At 38.2% G+C, this 17,339-nt stretch overlaps 1 protein-coding gene across 1 annotated transcript in view; it reads left to right on the forward strand.

Annotated features, from left to right (window-relative positions):
• Positions 1–17,339, forward strand: part of BAZ1B (bromodomain adjacent to zinc finger domain, 1B) — a 56,610-nt gene that overhangs the window by 8,290 nt on the left and 30,981 nt on the right. Inside the window, exons 3-7 of the mRNA XM_010854351.1 lie at positions 3,231–3,360; positions 5,716–5,860; positions 9,350–9,551; positions 12,754–12,875; positions 14,857–15,054. Of these exons, the coding sequence (XP_010852653.1) occupies positions 3,231–3,360; positions 5,716–5,860; positions 9,350–9,551; positions 12,754–12,875; positions 14,857–15,054 (797 nt within the window). The remainder of the gene's footprint in view (positions 1–3,230; positions 3,361–5,715; positions 5,861–9,349; positions 9,552–12,753; positions 12,876–14,856; positions 15,055–17,339) is intronic.

The raw sequence follows: 17,339 nt of genomic DNA on the forward strand, positions 1-17,339 counted from the left end.
GTGTTGGAGAAGACTCTTGAGAGTCCCTTGGACTGCAAGGAGATCCAACCAGTCCATTCTAAAGGAGATCAGCCTTGGGATTTCTTTGGAAGGAATGATGCTAAAGCTGAAACTCCAGTACTTTGGCCACCGTCATGCGACGAGTTGACTCACTGGAAAAGACTCTGATGCTGGGAGGGATTGGGGGCAGGAGGAGAAGGGGATGACAGAGGATGAGATGGCTGGATGGCATCACTGACTCGATGGACTTGAGTCTGAGTGAACTCCAGGAGTTGGTGATGGACAGGGAGGCCTGGCGTGCTGCGTTTCGTGGGGTTGCAAAGAGTCGGACACAACTGAGTGAGTGATCTCTCTCTCTCTGATCTCTCCCCAAAATAATTGGAATAATCTTCCTACTACTGCCTATGAATTTACCCAAACCATTAAAAACTAACCATCCCGTATTTCAGGGCCTCTCAGCTTCTGAGATGGCCCCACTCTGTGGAGTGTGTGTCTCCCTAAATAAACCTGCTTTCCCATTTAGTTCTTAGGGCAGAGCCTGACTGCTTGCATCCTTCACAAGTGTTCTGTGTTAATAAATCTACTTCTTGCCTATAGCTTTGCTTCTTGCTGAATTCCTTCTGTGCTGATACTAAAGAACCTGAGCTTCATTAAGTCTTGAGACCAGGTGTGCGACTTCAGCAGGGAAACTGGGTTCAAGTCCCATCTGCAATGTAACTGGGTTTGAGTCACAGTCTGAGATGTGGGGTTTCACCTAGAAGAGGATCAGTTGTTTATTTTGACTGTGGAGTCATGAAGTGTTTAGTTTGGACATTCTTACGTTGAATTGCTGAGGCTCTCCAAATGGAGATGTATGTGTTGCTAGTATATATCTATATATGGGCCTGGAGTTCAGAGAGAGGGGACTGAGCTGCTGATAGAAGTTATTAGCATTTGTAGATAGTAATTGAAGTTAATGGGAGTGGATGAGGCCACCCAGAAGGAGAATGCTGTACTGATAAAGATTTTCAAAGGCGGGTGGGAAAGACTTGTATCAGGGTAGAAGGGACTGTCATTACTGTATTTGAAAAACCATAATCAATCAGTATTTGCTATTTGAATATATATTGTTTGAAACTAGTTTCCTTTTTTTTTTCCTTCTGAAAATAAAAATCTTAGAAAATAAAACCCAATAAAATCTTGATAAGAGGTTTTCAGTTCTGTGGGGGGGTCAGAGTATTTTTCCCGATGTAACATGTTTGCATTTCAAGGGGCCTGAGGGCAAGTGAGATTTTTAAATCAGAAGAAATGGGTTTAAAAGCAAATGAGACTGGGGAGAAAAAGGATGTGAGCGTGAGAAGCACAAAGGACCTGAGAAGAAGATTACCAGTGAGGCCAGTTAAATGTTTTAAAATATTATGACTGCTTGAGAAATGAGGATCAGAAGCTGGATTTGGAGAATGGCTCTGTTATGGGAGAGAAAGAACTGAACTGAAAAGTATGTAAGTGGTTACAGTAAGGGGGCTCAAGAGGTTAGGATGAGTCCCTGAGTTCTGACTTGGACCATTCAGTGAGATTGGGAGTATCTGTTAAAGAGCACGTTTGAGCAGGAGTGGAGGGGTAGTGAGAGTTTAGAAAAAGTTGGATTTGAGGAATCACTGAGGCATCTGGGTGGTAGCAGTCCTATTGGCCATATGGGTTTTAGTCTGAGGAGAATGGACTTGGCACGTTATTCCAACTATTGAAAGTAACAGTAATAAAAACGTAATGCTTTCTCTTTAGGATATATTTGTTAATCTCATATTCTCTCTGATGGTGCAGTACATTTCTTCAGTGTAGACGAATGATGTATTAGAATGTTATTAAGCTTTTTGAATGTTTAAATAAATCCACTTACTGATTGTTTTTATTTTACCTCCCCTCCCCAGGTGCAAATAGAGAAACAGAAAACAAACCCATTTTGCTGGTGATTTACTGTCCCTATGGAAGCCGTGCTAGTCCATTTTCACCATAGGATTTTATAGATTTTCAGTGATTGGATTTGCATAGGGCTCTATGGAAGTCTGACTCCTGGTTTTCACTGGTACTCTGTTTTAATAGTTTAATCATTTAAATATTATCATCACCCCCCTGAGGAAAAAGAGACGTTTTGTTTTTGGCAGATCCAGAGAATGATACAGTGAGAGAAGGTACTTATTTATTGACTAAAACTACAGTTTTGGATTATTTGTGGATTTATCCCTGTCATTTTTCTTTTAACTCATAATAGCCCTAGAAGACCAAGAATCTCCTTTATATTAAAAATGAATTATTTGTTTAGTTGTTCAGTAATATTACAAGAGGAGCTGTTTAAATACTTTTTATTTCAACCATTATAGAAACTGTCACTTGGAAAGTACAGAGATTGGCAGTTAATTCTCTAGTTGTGGTGTCAGTTTTCCTGCATAGCATCTTCTCCTGTGCATAAAAGTAAATTAGTTGCCTGTCATTTGAATTGGAATGTGGCTGGCTGATAATGAACTCCAGTTGGGGTGGTGTGGAAAGTTCCCATGTACAGGCACTAGTTGGATGATCTCTTCCTCCCTCTCCCTCACAAAGATGGGCTAAGTACTGGTAAATGACTTGTGAACGTGGTGTTACTGGAGATAACATAACTCTGGATACATACTGCTGCTGCTGCTAAGTCTCTTCAGTCGTGTCCGACTCTGTGCGACCCCATAGACGGCAGCCCACCAGGCTCCTCCATCCGTGGGATTCTCCAGGCAAGAGTACTGGAGTGGGGTGCTACTATGCCAGAATTATTTTTAGGATTTTATGGTATTTATTTTTTAAACCCAAGAGAATCAAGAAGTGTTTCCAAGGTAGACTGGAAGATTATTAGTAAATGGATCATGACCGTGTGTACAGGGTTATTATTCCCAACTGCCTGGGAAACTGGTGTAGCCATTTTATCTTACTGTGGAACTGATTCTTTCATTTGAGTTGTGAGTTTCACATACCTTAGATTCTTATTCCTTATCTCTTGGGTTTTATTTTGCCTTAATTCTTTTCTTATAATTCTTAGTTCTGTGGGAGTCTTGTGAAGTGAAATTTGGGTGAATAGTGTTAATCATCTTGCTTGGATTTGCCAGCTGAAAACTCTTGACTTCAGTTTATGCTATGCATTACAGAGAGGATACTGTGGTTTTTTCCATGTATGATAAGTAGTTTGTGGATTAGTCTGTCTGTTGCTTGAGTATCGTTTTCCTGAGCCACTGCTCACAGAGAGTATGAAGCCCGCTTGGAAAGATACAGTGAGCGCATCTGGACGTGTAAGAGTACCGGGAGCAGTCAGCTCACGCACAAGGAGGCCTGGGAGGAGGAGCAGGAGGTTGCTGAACTGTAAGTAGGAGAAGCACTGCCCTTCTAACGCTGTCTTCACATGATGAGGAAAAGGGGACTGTTAACCACCAAACCGTATTTGTATTTAAGTTTATGGGGCGTAAATTGGAATGCATTGTATTGATGTACTGGTGTCTTGCCTCTTGTCATTTTGTGAGTAACACAGTATGTGGGATATACAGTTGTGCGTACACTTAACTTAGGTATGTACCAGGCTTTTGAATATTCTTGCTGTATACTTTTCCCTTATAAATACTCTGGGAATGTGGTTCTAAGCAAAGGAAGCTGATATAATCTAGAAGTAATACAGAGGCAGCGAATTAGCAAAGGATTTTCTGTATTTTGTGGTCATTTGAAATTTAAGACAGTATTTATAGCAGCTATTGAAAATAAATACACAGTTTGAAGATAGTTTACCTGAGTGGGATGGTTAAATGAGGTATCTTAAAAAATTCTGTGTGTGTTCAAAGGGTGTAATTGGGTATCCTTTCAAAGAAAATACTCAGAATTTAGACAACAGATGCTTGCAAAAATAAGTAGGAACTAGGGATGATAAAACACTACTTTTTTTTTGAAAATGAAATATAGTTGATATGCAGTTTTATATGTTTCAGGTGTACAGTATGGGGATTCATAATTTTTTATTTTTTTAATTTTATTATTTGGCTGCTCTGGGTCTTAGTTGTAGCATGTGGGATCTAGCTCCCTGACCAGGGATCGAACCTGGGCCCCCTGCACTGGGAGCTCAGAGTCTTAGCCACTGGACCACCAGGGAAGTCCCTGATTCATAATTTTTAAAGATTATGCTCTGTGTAGAGAAAGCGCAAAGTAGCCAAGGTGGTGGTAGTCAGGCTCTCTCGCTCTCACCCCACGGTTTGTAAATACATGGTTCTGTAACAGCTGAGAGTAATACTTACAGCACTGCGCATGCGCATCACGATGGGTCCCTGCTTGGGCACAGGCCACTTTGTTCTGTAAACGTATATAAGCTCCACGTGAAAAGCCCTTGCAGCTTCATTATGGCCACGTCCACTAGGTCAGAACGGCTGCCTCACGGCTGCTGTGCCAACCTGGAGAAAATAAACATGTCTGTGGTTCCTATGGTTCCGTAAGTTTTCTTCCAGCTTCCCTCATCACACCTTGCCTACCACGGGTTCAGCGAACAGTGAGATACAGTGAGACAACTATTTATAGTTATTATAGAGAAACAATACCCTTTTGGAAATTCAGAGTAAAAACGTTTTCTGTGGACTTCTCATTGACTTCTCTTAATAGTATATAAACAGAGAGCATACAGTTTAGTAATGAATACCATTCTGCTCTTTTGCCTGTGTAACAGAGCACTATCTTCACTTGAGACCTGGGCTCTAGTAATGGCTCCATCACTGATTAATAATTAGTCAAGTCTGTTAACCTGGTGCCTGTTTCTTTGCTTGGGTCACTGACGTTGTTCCGTTTTGAATTAGCGTTATTTATGTTTATACCTTTTTAGTGTACTAGACTCCGGGTTGGCCTGCCTTTTCTGTAAAGTGCCAGTTAATATATTTTAGGGTTTGTGGGCCATATGGTCTCTGTCTCAACTATTCAACTTTGATGTTGTACAGTGAAAAGAGCTATTGATAATACCATAAATGAATGGGAGTGACTAGGTGCCAATAAAATTTTATTTACCAAAAAAAGTACTGGTAGCAGGGTGGAGTTGGCTCATAGGCTGTTGCTGACACCTATAGTAGCCTGTAAACTAGAGGGCAGGTGTCATGTTTGATTTATGCTAAAATTCATCACAGTGCCTAGGCACAATCGTTTGTACTGTAAAAACATGTACACTTTGCTGTTTACAAAATAAAGATAATGCTACCTTCTGGATGTGTTTTTGCGTGTATAAAAGTTCTCTTCGAATGAAAGATGATAACCATTAACCTATAGCAAATAAAGAAAATAAAGAGTAGTAAGGGGGAGATCAGTTATTGTTGCTTGTAATATGGTGATGTACCTGGATAACCCAAAGACAATCAGGTGGACAGCTGTTAGGAACAGATCAGAGAATTGATGAAAATAAATTGCTCTCCTTCACACAAAGTAATAAAGTACAGTGGGAATTCAGAGGTTAGCAAGACTAACTTAGAGTTGCTGGGGAAAACTCCACGAGATTTAGTGAAGAAGGTGACACTTGAAGGATAGTCTGTGCCTGGCTGCAGAGGACAGGGTGAGGTGTTTATATTTACTTCTATGAATAATCTTTGTATTTTCCAGTGCCTTGCCTGTATGTGCTAAAGGACTTTTTCAGTTGACCCGAATAACTCTCTGGATAGTCTTTTCCGCATTTTCTTGGAAACTGATGACTTGTTTGTTTAGTTTGAAGGAGGAGTTCCCTGCCTGGTATGAGAAACTTGTCCTGGAAATGGTTCACCATAACACAGCCTCCTTAGAGAAGCTAGTGGATACTGCTTGGTTGGAGATCATGACCAAATACGCAGTGGGAGAAGAGTGTGACTTTGAGGTGAGCGCCTGTTTTTACTTATTTTTTTAATGTGATTTGATTCACTAACCAGATGACAACATTATTTCTTTGTGAGTAATATTGAAGTCCCCTTTACGTAATAGTATCAAATATATTTTTAAACATTTAAGTATTTTAATCACTAAGTTTTAGAACTATGTAAAAGACTCAGCTATTTTTAGTCCAAATCTATGGAATCTAAGGCAAAAGATTTCCATTTCCCTACAACAGTGGTTGAGTTGACTTCTTTCTGTATAAGTTTGTTTAATTTTCCAGCCCATTACTAGAGGATAACTATCACTGAAGTAAATAGGTAGGGTGACTATTACTATTACTAAAGGGTTTACTAAAGTCATAGGTAAACTATTTACATAACACTAAAGCAATCCCTACATAGTCCTTTGAAAGTTTAAAATAAGATTCATTTGTTGAAGTTCTGTATGTACCGGATACTGGGCTGGTTGCTTTATATAATATCTTATAGAATCTGCACAGAAAGGCTGAGGCGGTAAACAGGCTTAGATGTTTAAATAGCTTGTTCAGGTTGATACAGTGTACTAGTATGTAATGAAATAGCTGACTGACAGTGGCCAGGACTTCTCAAAGTTTAGCCTAAATAAAATTACTTTGAGGGTTTATGAATATGCATTCTTGGGCCCTGTCCCCTGAGACTTTACATGGAGGATCTAGGGTAGGACCTGAGAGTTGGCAGTTCTAACACCTCCAGGATGTGATGATATGAACACCTGGGGGACAGCCGTTTTGGGCAGCATCAGCTTAACCAGTGAAGACAGTTGATTATCTCACATAATAAGTCTTAGAAGCGGGCAATTCCAAGTTTGGTGGAGAGGCTGTCCTTGTGCCTTTCTGTTCTGTTCTTGGTGTATTTGGTTTTGTCCTTATTTTCGTTGCCTCTTGATTGTAAAATTGTGACTACTCAGAGCAAGCAAATGCTTGTCTAAGCATAGTAAGAAAATCTTTATCAGAAGCATATTCTTCCCCATTCCCTTTTATCTTTACATGTTATTGACTATACCATGGCTTACATAACCATCTTCAGCCACAAGGGGGCTAAGAAAGTGAATACTCCCTTTTTTTTTTCTCCCTTTTTTTGAAGCCTCAGAAGGAGGGAGAAAAGGAGGAGGGTGATGGCTTAGGTTAACCCAGCAGTAGCCAGTAAGTCCTTGTCTGGTTCCAAAGTTCTTGTTCTTTCCTCAGTTTACTTTGACTCCCTGTATCTCCCAGCTACTTTTTATATTTGTAATGTCTGTGGAATCATCATTGGGTTTTAATCACACACTTTATATCATTCAGTGTTCTGGCAGGAAACAGATGGTATTATTCAAATGGTGTAATTGAATTGAGTTTGAAAAAGAAACCTCAGATCACAGTCTGATCTAAGTCAAGGAAAACCAACAAGGAAAGGTTAAGTACCTCATGGCAGTCAATAGTGGAGAGGCTTTACTGCTTCTAAACTCCAAGTAAATGAGGGGAAGGGAAGGTTACTGGAACTAGGAGAGAATGATGTAATTGTAGAAAAGTGCTTTGGTATAGCGAGAAGCAGCCAGCCTGCTGAGGCTGATAGTCAGGAGATGCCAGTGTCACCCTGGTGTCAGCTTTCTTTCACCCTGTGATTTTCTGCTTATGCTCCCCATGGGTTGAACTCCTCAAAACCTAGGGAGAAAGGAGCCCTTTGATATAGTTCATTAAGATCAGCCTGTTTAAGCACAGAGCAAGGTCGAGAAGACTGAGATGGACTTGGAGTGGTGAAAGGAAAATACTGCAAGGTGGAGGAGGAGGAGTTCCAGAAGAGGGAGAGAGGTGTGTCTGTGAACGTATGAGAAGACGTTTATATTCATCAGGAATCCAGAAAGTCAAATGGAAACCACAGTGAGATCATTTTATACACATCTGATTAGTGAATAAAGAAAAGTTAAAATAATGCCAAGTTTTGACAAGACTGTGGAGCTGCTCATCCATTGCTAACTATTTCGGTAACTGCTTTGGCATTATTGAATACAATATGCCCTTTGACTAGGGTTTTTATTCTTGAGTATTTTCTCTTTTAATAACTGATAATGTTGAGCACCTTTTCTGCTTGTTGCTACCTTTTATTTGTGTTTCCTTTGGTGAAATGTCTGTTCAAATCTTCCTCCATTTTAAAATTAAAATTTAATTTAAATTGGATTATTTTCTTGTTTTTAAGTTGTGAGACTTATTTGTATTTTCTGGATACAAATCCTTTGCTATATATATGCTTTTTTTGTTCCAATCTAGGACTTGTATTTTGATTTACTTAACAGTGTCTTTAGAAGAGCAGACATTTTTAGTTTTGATGAAACTAAATAGAAAATATGTAACCATATCTATGCTGCTGCTACTGCTGCTAAATCGCTTCAGTCGTGTCCGACTCTGTGCGAACCCATAGACGGCAGCCCACCAGGCTCCGCTGTCCCTGGGATTTTCCAGGCAAGAACACTGGGGTGGGTTGCCATTTCCTTCTCCAATGCATGAAAGTGAAAAGTGAAAGTGAAGTCGCTCAGTCATGTCCGACTCTTCGCGACCCCATGGACTGCAGCCTACCAGGTTCCTCCGTCCATGGGATTTTCCAGGCAAGAGTACTGGAGTGGGTTGCCATTGCCTTCTCCAACCATATCTATAATTATATGTAACATAAATGTTCTAAGGTGAAAGTTGCTGAGTCGTGTCCAACTCTTTGCAACCCAGTGGGCTGTAGACCACCAGGCTCCTCCATCCGTGGGATTTTCCAGGCAGGAATACTGAAGTGGGTGGCCATTTCCTTCTCCAGAGATAAATATTTTAAAGCTTCAATTAAAAGATAGAGATTGTCAGATTGGATAAAAAATTGGATAAAAAAAAGAGTGATTGTAATGCAAAGAATCTAGCCAGAACAACTTTGAAAAAGAACAGCAAAAGTAGAATCCTGATGCTCTCTGGTTTTGAACCTTATTAAGATGGTATAATTTGGTATAATTATAGGCAGATATATCAGTGGGACAGAACAGCATCCAGAAATAGACACATATGCACACGCATGCGTGCGTGGGCACACACACATACAGTCTGCTGAGTTTTGATAGAGGTGGAAAGGTAATTAAAGTGAAGAAAAGATAGTCTTCAATAAATGGTTCTGGAATAATTGGATATCCGTATGTAATTGATTTTTTTAGAAAATGGAAATTCTTGAACTTTATTTACACATACCAGGTTTGTATAGTAGTTACGGTTTGGCCTTAATACGTTGGTACATGAATTATGAACTAGATGGTGATCATTTTATTTTTTTAAGATGTCCTATTTCAAACTAGAGGTCTGGGAAATAAGGTTGGAAAAAAAATCACTGTACTTGACTCCTTTAGAGTTTTTGTGTACTTTTTTGGTCAGGTGATGTGGAATGCGTATCACCGTTACCTTTAGGTTTATAGTTCTTAATTATTATCTTTGACTCTCTCCTATCTTTTCTTATAGGTTGGGAAGGAAAAAATGCTCAAAGTGAGGATTGTTAAGATTCATCCTTTGGAGAAAGTAGATGAAGAGGCCACTGAGAAGAAATCTGATGGCTCCTGTGACTCTCCCTCAAGCGACAAAGAGAATTCTAGCCAAATCGCTCAGGACCATCAGAAGAAGGAGGCAGTTGGGAAAGAAGAAGAAGGAAGGAGAGAGAGTATTAGTATGTATGATACTGTCTTTCCTCATTGAGCTATGCTACTCTGTTTATTTTATTATGCACAAATCTTTTTTGAGTTCTCTAGCAACTCAGTTTGTAATTGAATTTTGTTGTTAGATAGACGTGCTTTTGTTTGTTTATGCTTTGGAAAACATACCTATACTGTCACTCAGGATTTAAATCTCCTTTCACAATTAAGGGATTTGGAAGTCATTTCCTCTAGTTGCTTAGAAATCTGTGTGCACATATCAAGCTACTCAAGATGGGAAAGAAGGTTTGCCTTCTTTTTCTCTTTAAGTTGGAATTATCTGTATAGGCTTGGAAGTGGGGTGATCTGAGTAGGAGGGATAAATTCTAATCCCTGTTTCTTCTTCACATTGCAAGCCAGTGCAATGGTTTTGAGGTACTTCCTTTTGTCTGTTATCTGTAACTCACATTCCTTCTCAGATGGGAACTGCCAGAATTCTGAAGCACTATGGTGTCTAAAAGTAGGGACCTGGAGACCTAACATAATGTTTTGAAAGTTGAAGAATTGAGACATTACACATTGGGAAAATTATTTATCCTCTGAGGTTTTCCTCCCCCCTTTTAAAAAAATCTGTGTCAGTTAGGAATTTAACTGGAATAGATTTCTTCTATCTCTGAAGATATGAGTACTGACAGGGTTTGAGTATGTTGAGCTTCTTCCTCTTGACTGTCAGAGGATCACATTTTACCTCATTATGTAACTTACGAAGTTTGAATTAGAGCATTTTATTAGAGCATATGCTGTATGCTTCCATTCTGTTTTGTGTCTCCTTATGTTTTGGGCGTGTGCAGATGGTTTTAAAGGGATGTCCTTTTCTTGTCCCAAGGAAACTTCTGAGACTGTTGTAATGCATCCACCTCAGTTGTTGATGCTTCAATTTTTTCACTCTGTATTATTAATGCTGATATCAGTGTTTTTCAGTTTCTCTTTTCCTTCTTTTTGATACTGAAGTTTTACTTACATACCCAAGACTTGAGGTTGAAAAGTGTTTTGGTTAAGTGTTGACTGATGATACGTCCTCTAACACTACTAGAATCAGATCATTGAAAGGGACTTCCCTGATGGTCCAATGGTTAGGACTCTGTGCTTCCACCACAGGAGGCAGTGGTTTGATCCCTGATCGGGGGAACTGAGATCCCTCCAAGCTAGGCCAAAAATAAAAGATCACAGAATCAGATCATCAGAATACCACTAATGTGTTACAGCTGTTAGCTTTATTCCTTAAGCATTGTGTACTTAGGAACCCCTAGTTTTAGACTTTGGCTTCTTTTTTAGGATGTTACATGCCTTAGTTTAGGTTTCAGTTTTGGGATATAATGTTATTGCTGGTCTTTGGAAAGAATGGTAGGCGGGCTCAGTTCAGTTCAGTCGCTTGGTCGTGTCTAACTCTTTGCAACCCCATGGACTGCAGCATGCCAGGCGTCCCTGTCCATCGCCAACTCCCGGAGTTTACCCAAACTCATGTCCATTGAGTCGGTGATGCCATCCAGCCATCTCATCCTGTCGTCCCCTTCTCCTCCTGCCCTCAATCTTTTGCAGCATCAGGGTCTTTTCAGATGAGTCAGTTCTTCACATCAGGTGGCCGAAGTAGGCGGGCCAAAGAATGTTACGATGTACTCTGAATGTTTTGCATTTCCACAGAAATATGATAGACAAATTCCAGTATTCAAAATGTTTTCTTACAAGGTAGTCTTCCTTCTACTTTATGGGGGGAAATGTATTAGGCAGGAACTTTTCAGCTTTGTATTCTTAACCTCACTGTTATGAATTTCTGTGTTCCTCTATCAGAAAAGAACTGTCCTTCCTCTTGGTCACAATACCTGCTCTGAATTCCATTCCTTCCTGCTTTCTCAGGATTGGGTTAACTTTATTATTCTGCACTGCAGTGCTCTTGAATGGTTATTCTCAACTTATAAATGAAGTCCCATTTCCCAAAAGCAAAACGTCCTTTTCCTGGACCCTGTTCTCTTTCTGACTGACTCACTCAAGCCAAAGTTCTTGAGAGTGTTGTCGCCGCTTTTGGACCATGAGTTTATCCTCACGTGTTAACTCGTGCTTCTTTACTCCTGAAACTGTCCCTAGTCGGGTTTTAGGTGACCCCTGACGGCCAGATCCACTGCTTGCTTCTTAGTGTGCTTTATTTACTTTCATATTTTACACTGCTGGTCACTCTCATTTTTAGTTTATTTAATATCAGGGTCTCCTTTTTCTCCCACTATTTTTCTGTTTGCTTCCTCTCCCCACTGCTGTCCTTTAGATTTTGTTTGTTTTCATATGATTTTGTTCTGTCTCCTTTTCATTTTTCAACACATCTGCTTGGTTTCTAAGGCAGAACACTGGGAAGCCTTTAGCATCTCCCACATCTAGTTGGTTTCCAGGTCTGTCGTCTCAGCTGATCGCTTCACCATTCCTGATACATGAATTCAGATGTTTACAATTATATCTTCTGATTTCCTGTCTTCAGTCTCACCTTCCCATTTTATTCATTTTCTGACTGCTGAAAGTGTCTTTTTCCTCTTCTTAATTTTTCACATTAGTTCTCTTTCCAAAATGTACATCTGGTTAGTTAGATCAAAAATCCTTTGTTTCCCTATGCCCGTAAGACAAATTCCAATCTATTTAAGTGTTGTGCAAGGTTCATTATAATTTATAAACCTCTACTTACCTCTTTAGGCTAATTTCTTTTTTTTTGGCCATACTAGGTGGCATGTGGGATCTTAGCTTCCTGACCAGGGATTGAACCTGTGCCCCCTGGAATCTTAACCACTGGACCACCAGGGAAGTCCTGTAATCTGATTTGTTTAAAAAAAATTATACTGTAGATCATATTCACTCGTATCTCATTATTTGTAGTCTCTGAACAGGTCATGTTCTTTCTAGGTCTTCTCTGCCTATCTTCCAGGCTAAATTCATACTTCTCTCTTTTTGAGTATTTTTCTCCCTGTAGTAATTTCCTATACCAACCTCTATTATAGTATTTTCCTCCTTGTAATTATTACTGACTTCTCCCATAGACTTTAGCTACTTGAGGTAAAGGCTTTACAGTTTATGTTTGGGTCCCATCACTCGGTGCCTGGTTGCAGAGTACGTGTTTGGTAAAGTTATTGTTAATGAATGAATGGGCAGAATTAAAAGAATTACTTTTTTTTTCCACTAATTTTCTGTTTATTTGACTAGATGACAGAGCACGCAGATCTCCACGAAAACTTCCTACTTCATTAAAAAAAGGAGAGAGGAAATGGGCTCCTCCAAAGTTTCTGCCCCACAAGTATGATGTGAAGCTGCAGGATGAGGACAAGGTTAGTGGCGCTTTGTATTGAGCCTCTTACACAGAATGAATGCTGTGTGAGGAAGGGCCCAAGAGCTAGTTTGCTCATAGATGTGCTGTGTGAATGAATTTGTTTCTACAACAAATTCTGAGTGGTTTTCTGGTCTTCGTAATTATGACTTTAAGTTAAATTGAATTTTCTTTCCTAGGAGAGCACATGCTTTTTCCTTTCTAATAGGAATTATTAGAGTGTAAGAGTAATTTGCGTTTGAGCTTCAAAGTCAGTTGTCTGAAAAAAATAATTGTTTCCAGTGGTTTTGGACTTCCTGAGGAAATAGCTCTTCCCAATTAAAAGTAGAGCTATTTGTAATAAAATAAGCTCAAAAACTGAGTTAACTCTAACCAGTGCTTTTACAAGGAATCTGTGGAGCTAATCATCTAAAATGGTAAATACCGTTTAAGTAACTTAGTACTATGTAGTACTGATGCTGAGATGTTCAATTTCCATATTTTTACATGCCCAGATTCAGGATGTATCCTTTTTTTTTTAATGGAAGTATAGTTGATTTACAGTGTTGTGTTAGTTTCTGGTGTACAGCAGAGTGATTCAGTTACACATATATATATGTATATTCTTTTTCATTGTAGTTTATTAAAAGATACTTAATACAATTTCCTGTGCTATACATTAGGACTTTACCTATTTTATATATAGCCGTTTGTATCTTTTGGAATCAGGATGTATCTTAATATCAGTTGGCAATTTTTTTCTTTGTGGTGCATAATGTGTCTTTCTTTCATTAATAACATCTTAGATTTCATGAAACATGGCATGTGGCTTTCAGGTACTGGTATTTCTGTACATATAAAATCTTATTAGAAAGTTTTGGGGCAGCTAGGTGTGGAAGGCAGCTGTACACTGGTTTTTTTAATAGAAGAAGGAGCTGAGGCCTGAGAAAGCCTCTTTTAGAGTGTTGTTTCTTTTCCCCACGTCAAAAAGTTGACAAGTCTTATTTCATTTTGAATCGTTTGTTTTATAGATAGTGATCTGAAGACTTAATTGCATTATCAGGATTTCTTTATATTTTAAAATTGGGTGTTAAATACAATTTATTTTACTAAATGTTTTATGTCCCATTCAGCAAGGTGGGTTGTTAAAACATTGCTAGCAAGTCTCAATCACTTCCCTAATTAACGTTTGTTTTCTGATTAATGATTGTAAATAGTTTGGTTTACATGTAGTAAGTATGGTTTACTGTGAAATATGGTTTTATAGAAAAATAGAAAATACAAATAAGAAAAAAGATATCTCTGATCCCATACTTAGAGATGATCATTGGTGAATATAGATGTGGTTAATGGGTGGTTAGTCTTTAAATGACTCTCAAAAATGGGACTATTCTGTATATAATATTTTGTAACTTGCTTTTTTCATTTACTGTATGAGTATCATTAAATTTTCTTCCAAAACAGTATTCTCAGGTTGTTAAGTACATATGATAGTCACCAAGGGAGTTTATTAAAAATGCAGATTTCCAGACTTCACCACCACAAATTCTTCTGATTCAGTAGCTTTGGGATGAGGCCCAAGCATTTGCATTGTAATAGAACCCTGGATGATTCTATAACTGTCCTGGTTGAGAAACTCTTTGCCCTGTTGTCTGCATAGTGTCTATGTGGATATTTTAATTTGAAACATGAGTCCTTTATGGATATACCTTTATGTATTTTCCCTTCCTCCCCACCCCCTGCCTTTTGTAAGCAGTTGATGATGACTCTCCATTTATTTCTAAGTTCTTAATAAGAGGAACTGTGGGCAATGGATAGACGCATTTTTCAGACTTTGATACATGTTGACAAATTGAGATATATTAACCTTCTGTCTCTGAAAAAGGTGATAACCCTATTGTATAGGTGGAATTAGGAGTTCTCTGGAGAAAGTATAGATCTTTGTTCTCATTGGTAAATTGCTTTTGACCCCAGTAATGAGTTATTTTTCTTTGTTAATCTAGATCATCAGTAATGTGCCAGCAGACAGCTTGATTCGTACAGAACGCCCACCAAATAAGGAGATACTTCGATACTTTATACGGCACAATGCGTTACGGGCTGGTACTGGTGAAAATGCGCCTTGGGTGGTAGAAGATGAATTAGTGAAGAAATACTCCCTGCCTAGCAAATTCAGTGACTTTCTGCTTGATCCATACAAGGTAAGGCACCTTAATTTTGGACAGAAGGATAGGACACTATTAAATGAATTTATTTTTTCTGATGGCTCCAATAGGATTAGATTTACAGTAGATTTTAAACTCTAATTTTAAATAATGAATTCAAAATTTTTTCACATGTATCTGTTTCATATAGGTGGTGATAATGGGGTTGGTAGGAGAGAGGTTGCATTGAATATCTCCTCTTCTAATGTGACTTATTTTTACTGTGATTGCATAATTAAAACAAAGAAACATTACATGCATGTGCTTTTTTGTCTCAGATCTTTCTTGGAATGAGGTATGGTGTTGAAAATATTTTGAAAATTGATTGCTAAAAATGAAAGCTGATATTTGTATTGTCAGATAAGGTCAAATATACTAACAACTTTGAAAAGAATTAGTAGAAAATCTAACATTCCCCTCTGTTTTTTTTTTCCCTTTATTTATCTCACTGGGTTTTCACAATATTCTGATGAAGTTATATGGTATATCTGTATTAATCTTACTTTCCAGATGGGAAAACTGAGACTAGTCTAATTAGAACCAGCAGAAAGTAAACGACAGAAGCTAAGACATTGGCCTTGGATTTCTTATTGCCTTTTCCATCTCAGGGTTTCTTCAGTAATATTTTTTAAATGTGGGTTTTGAGGGTATTTATTTCCTTTTGTTGATAAAAATTACTTATTTACATACTGATATTTCATCTTGATCTCTGGGCCAGAAAGTGATCAGGAGAGGGCTGCTGGTGCATTAAAACTAAGTCAGAATTCAGGATTTCTCTTTTTATATCTTCCTTACAATTATGAAAAACTAAGGATATCTTACAAGTGAGTCATGAACTAAATTATGTCAATCATCTTATGTTGATATCGCTAGCAAAAGTATATTGAGAAATATATATATTTTTTCAAACCTTGGAAAAGACCTCCAACCATGGTTTAGCATTACCATGTTTTCTTATTCTAGGCCAGCATGATCAAGCAAAGATAAAGAATTCTATATAAAATCATCTGTAAATGAGTTTTAAGACTCTTGAATCTTTTAAGTCCTTAAATATTTTCCTTTTAAAATTTTACAGTTGTATTTTATGTATTTTAGCTTAGTGATTCAAATAATATGAATAACATAAAAGGTCTCTGGGTTTTATTAGAACAAAAAAACTGATCCACACTTATTGTAGGAGCCAGAGACTTAGAATTCCAGGAATTTATCTGTTGAAAAGCAATTTCTGAAGAAACTGGCTATTCTGAAATTTTCTAATGAGGGCTTAAAATATTAACTTAATGAAATTTGGCTGTAATTCAGATGGAGACTAGGGAGTACAAGCTTGTTTAGACAACTGCCGTAAGAAGACAGTGATTCTGCTTAGAGAAATGGGGAGTCATGTAAGATAACCAGTCTACAAATTAAGAGCGTATACTTATCTTATTATGTATTTTGCATCTCTAAAGAGTAATTTCTTATTCCCCAATATTATTTGCTATTTCACTGATCCTTCTTTTTTGAGTTTATGTATGTTTCTTTTTCCTTTTTATAAAATCAGCTGTCTTAAAAAACTTTTTGGCATCACAGCCAAGACAGAATATACTTAAGGCACAGATAAGTAGACCATGAAAGAGTACTTTGGATTCTTTCCTGATACAAAGGAAATTTAAAATAATTCATGGAGAATTAAAGTTGATCACTTGTGATCTGCCTGTCCCAAAGGCAATGGGTTTGTGCTTGCTTCAGTAACACATTAAAATCAGAACCAAAAGCAATAGGTTAAAAATTTTTTTGTCTTTGGTTTAGTAGAATTTAGTGTTTTGGGAGGCTGCTGAATACAACTACTGTAGAGAGAGATGAGGTCTGGAGAGAGGAAGCAAGTTGTGCGTAATAGTGTTAGGAAAGGACTGGCGGGGAGAGCTTAAGTGGGAGAGAGAAAAATTATTTAGAAAAGTAGAATTTTTTAGTGTTATCTGAGCAGAGCCTGATATGGTGATAGGCATGTGTTTGTGGTCTTGTAAACCTTAGAACTGTACAAAAAAGGTCTTCACGACCAAGATAATCACGATGGTGTGATCACTCACCTAGAGCCAGACATCCTGGAATGTGCAGTCAAGTGGGCCTTAGAAAGCATCACTACGAACAAAGCTAGTGGAGGTGATGGAATTCCAGTTGAGCTATTTCAAATCCTGAAAGATGAAGCTGTAAAAGTGCTGCACTCAATATGCCAGCAAATTTGGAACACTCAGCAGTGGCCACAGGACTGCAAAAGGTCAGTTTTCATTCCAATCCCAAAGAAA

The sequence above is a fragment of the Bison bison genome, unplaced genomic scaffold (assembly GCF_000754665.1).
Source record: "Bison bison bison isolate TAMUID 2011002044 unplaced genomic scaffold, Bison_UMD1.0 scf7180017864340, whole genome shotgun sequence".
In the NCBI taxonomy this organism is placed as follows: Eukaryota; Metazoa; Chordata; class Mammalia; order Artiodactyla; family Bovidae; genus Bison; species Bison bison.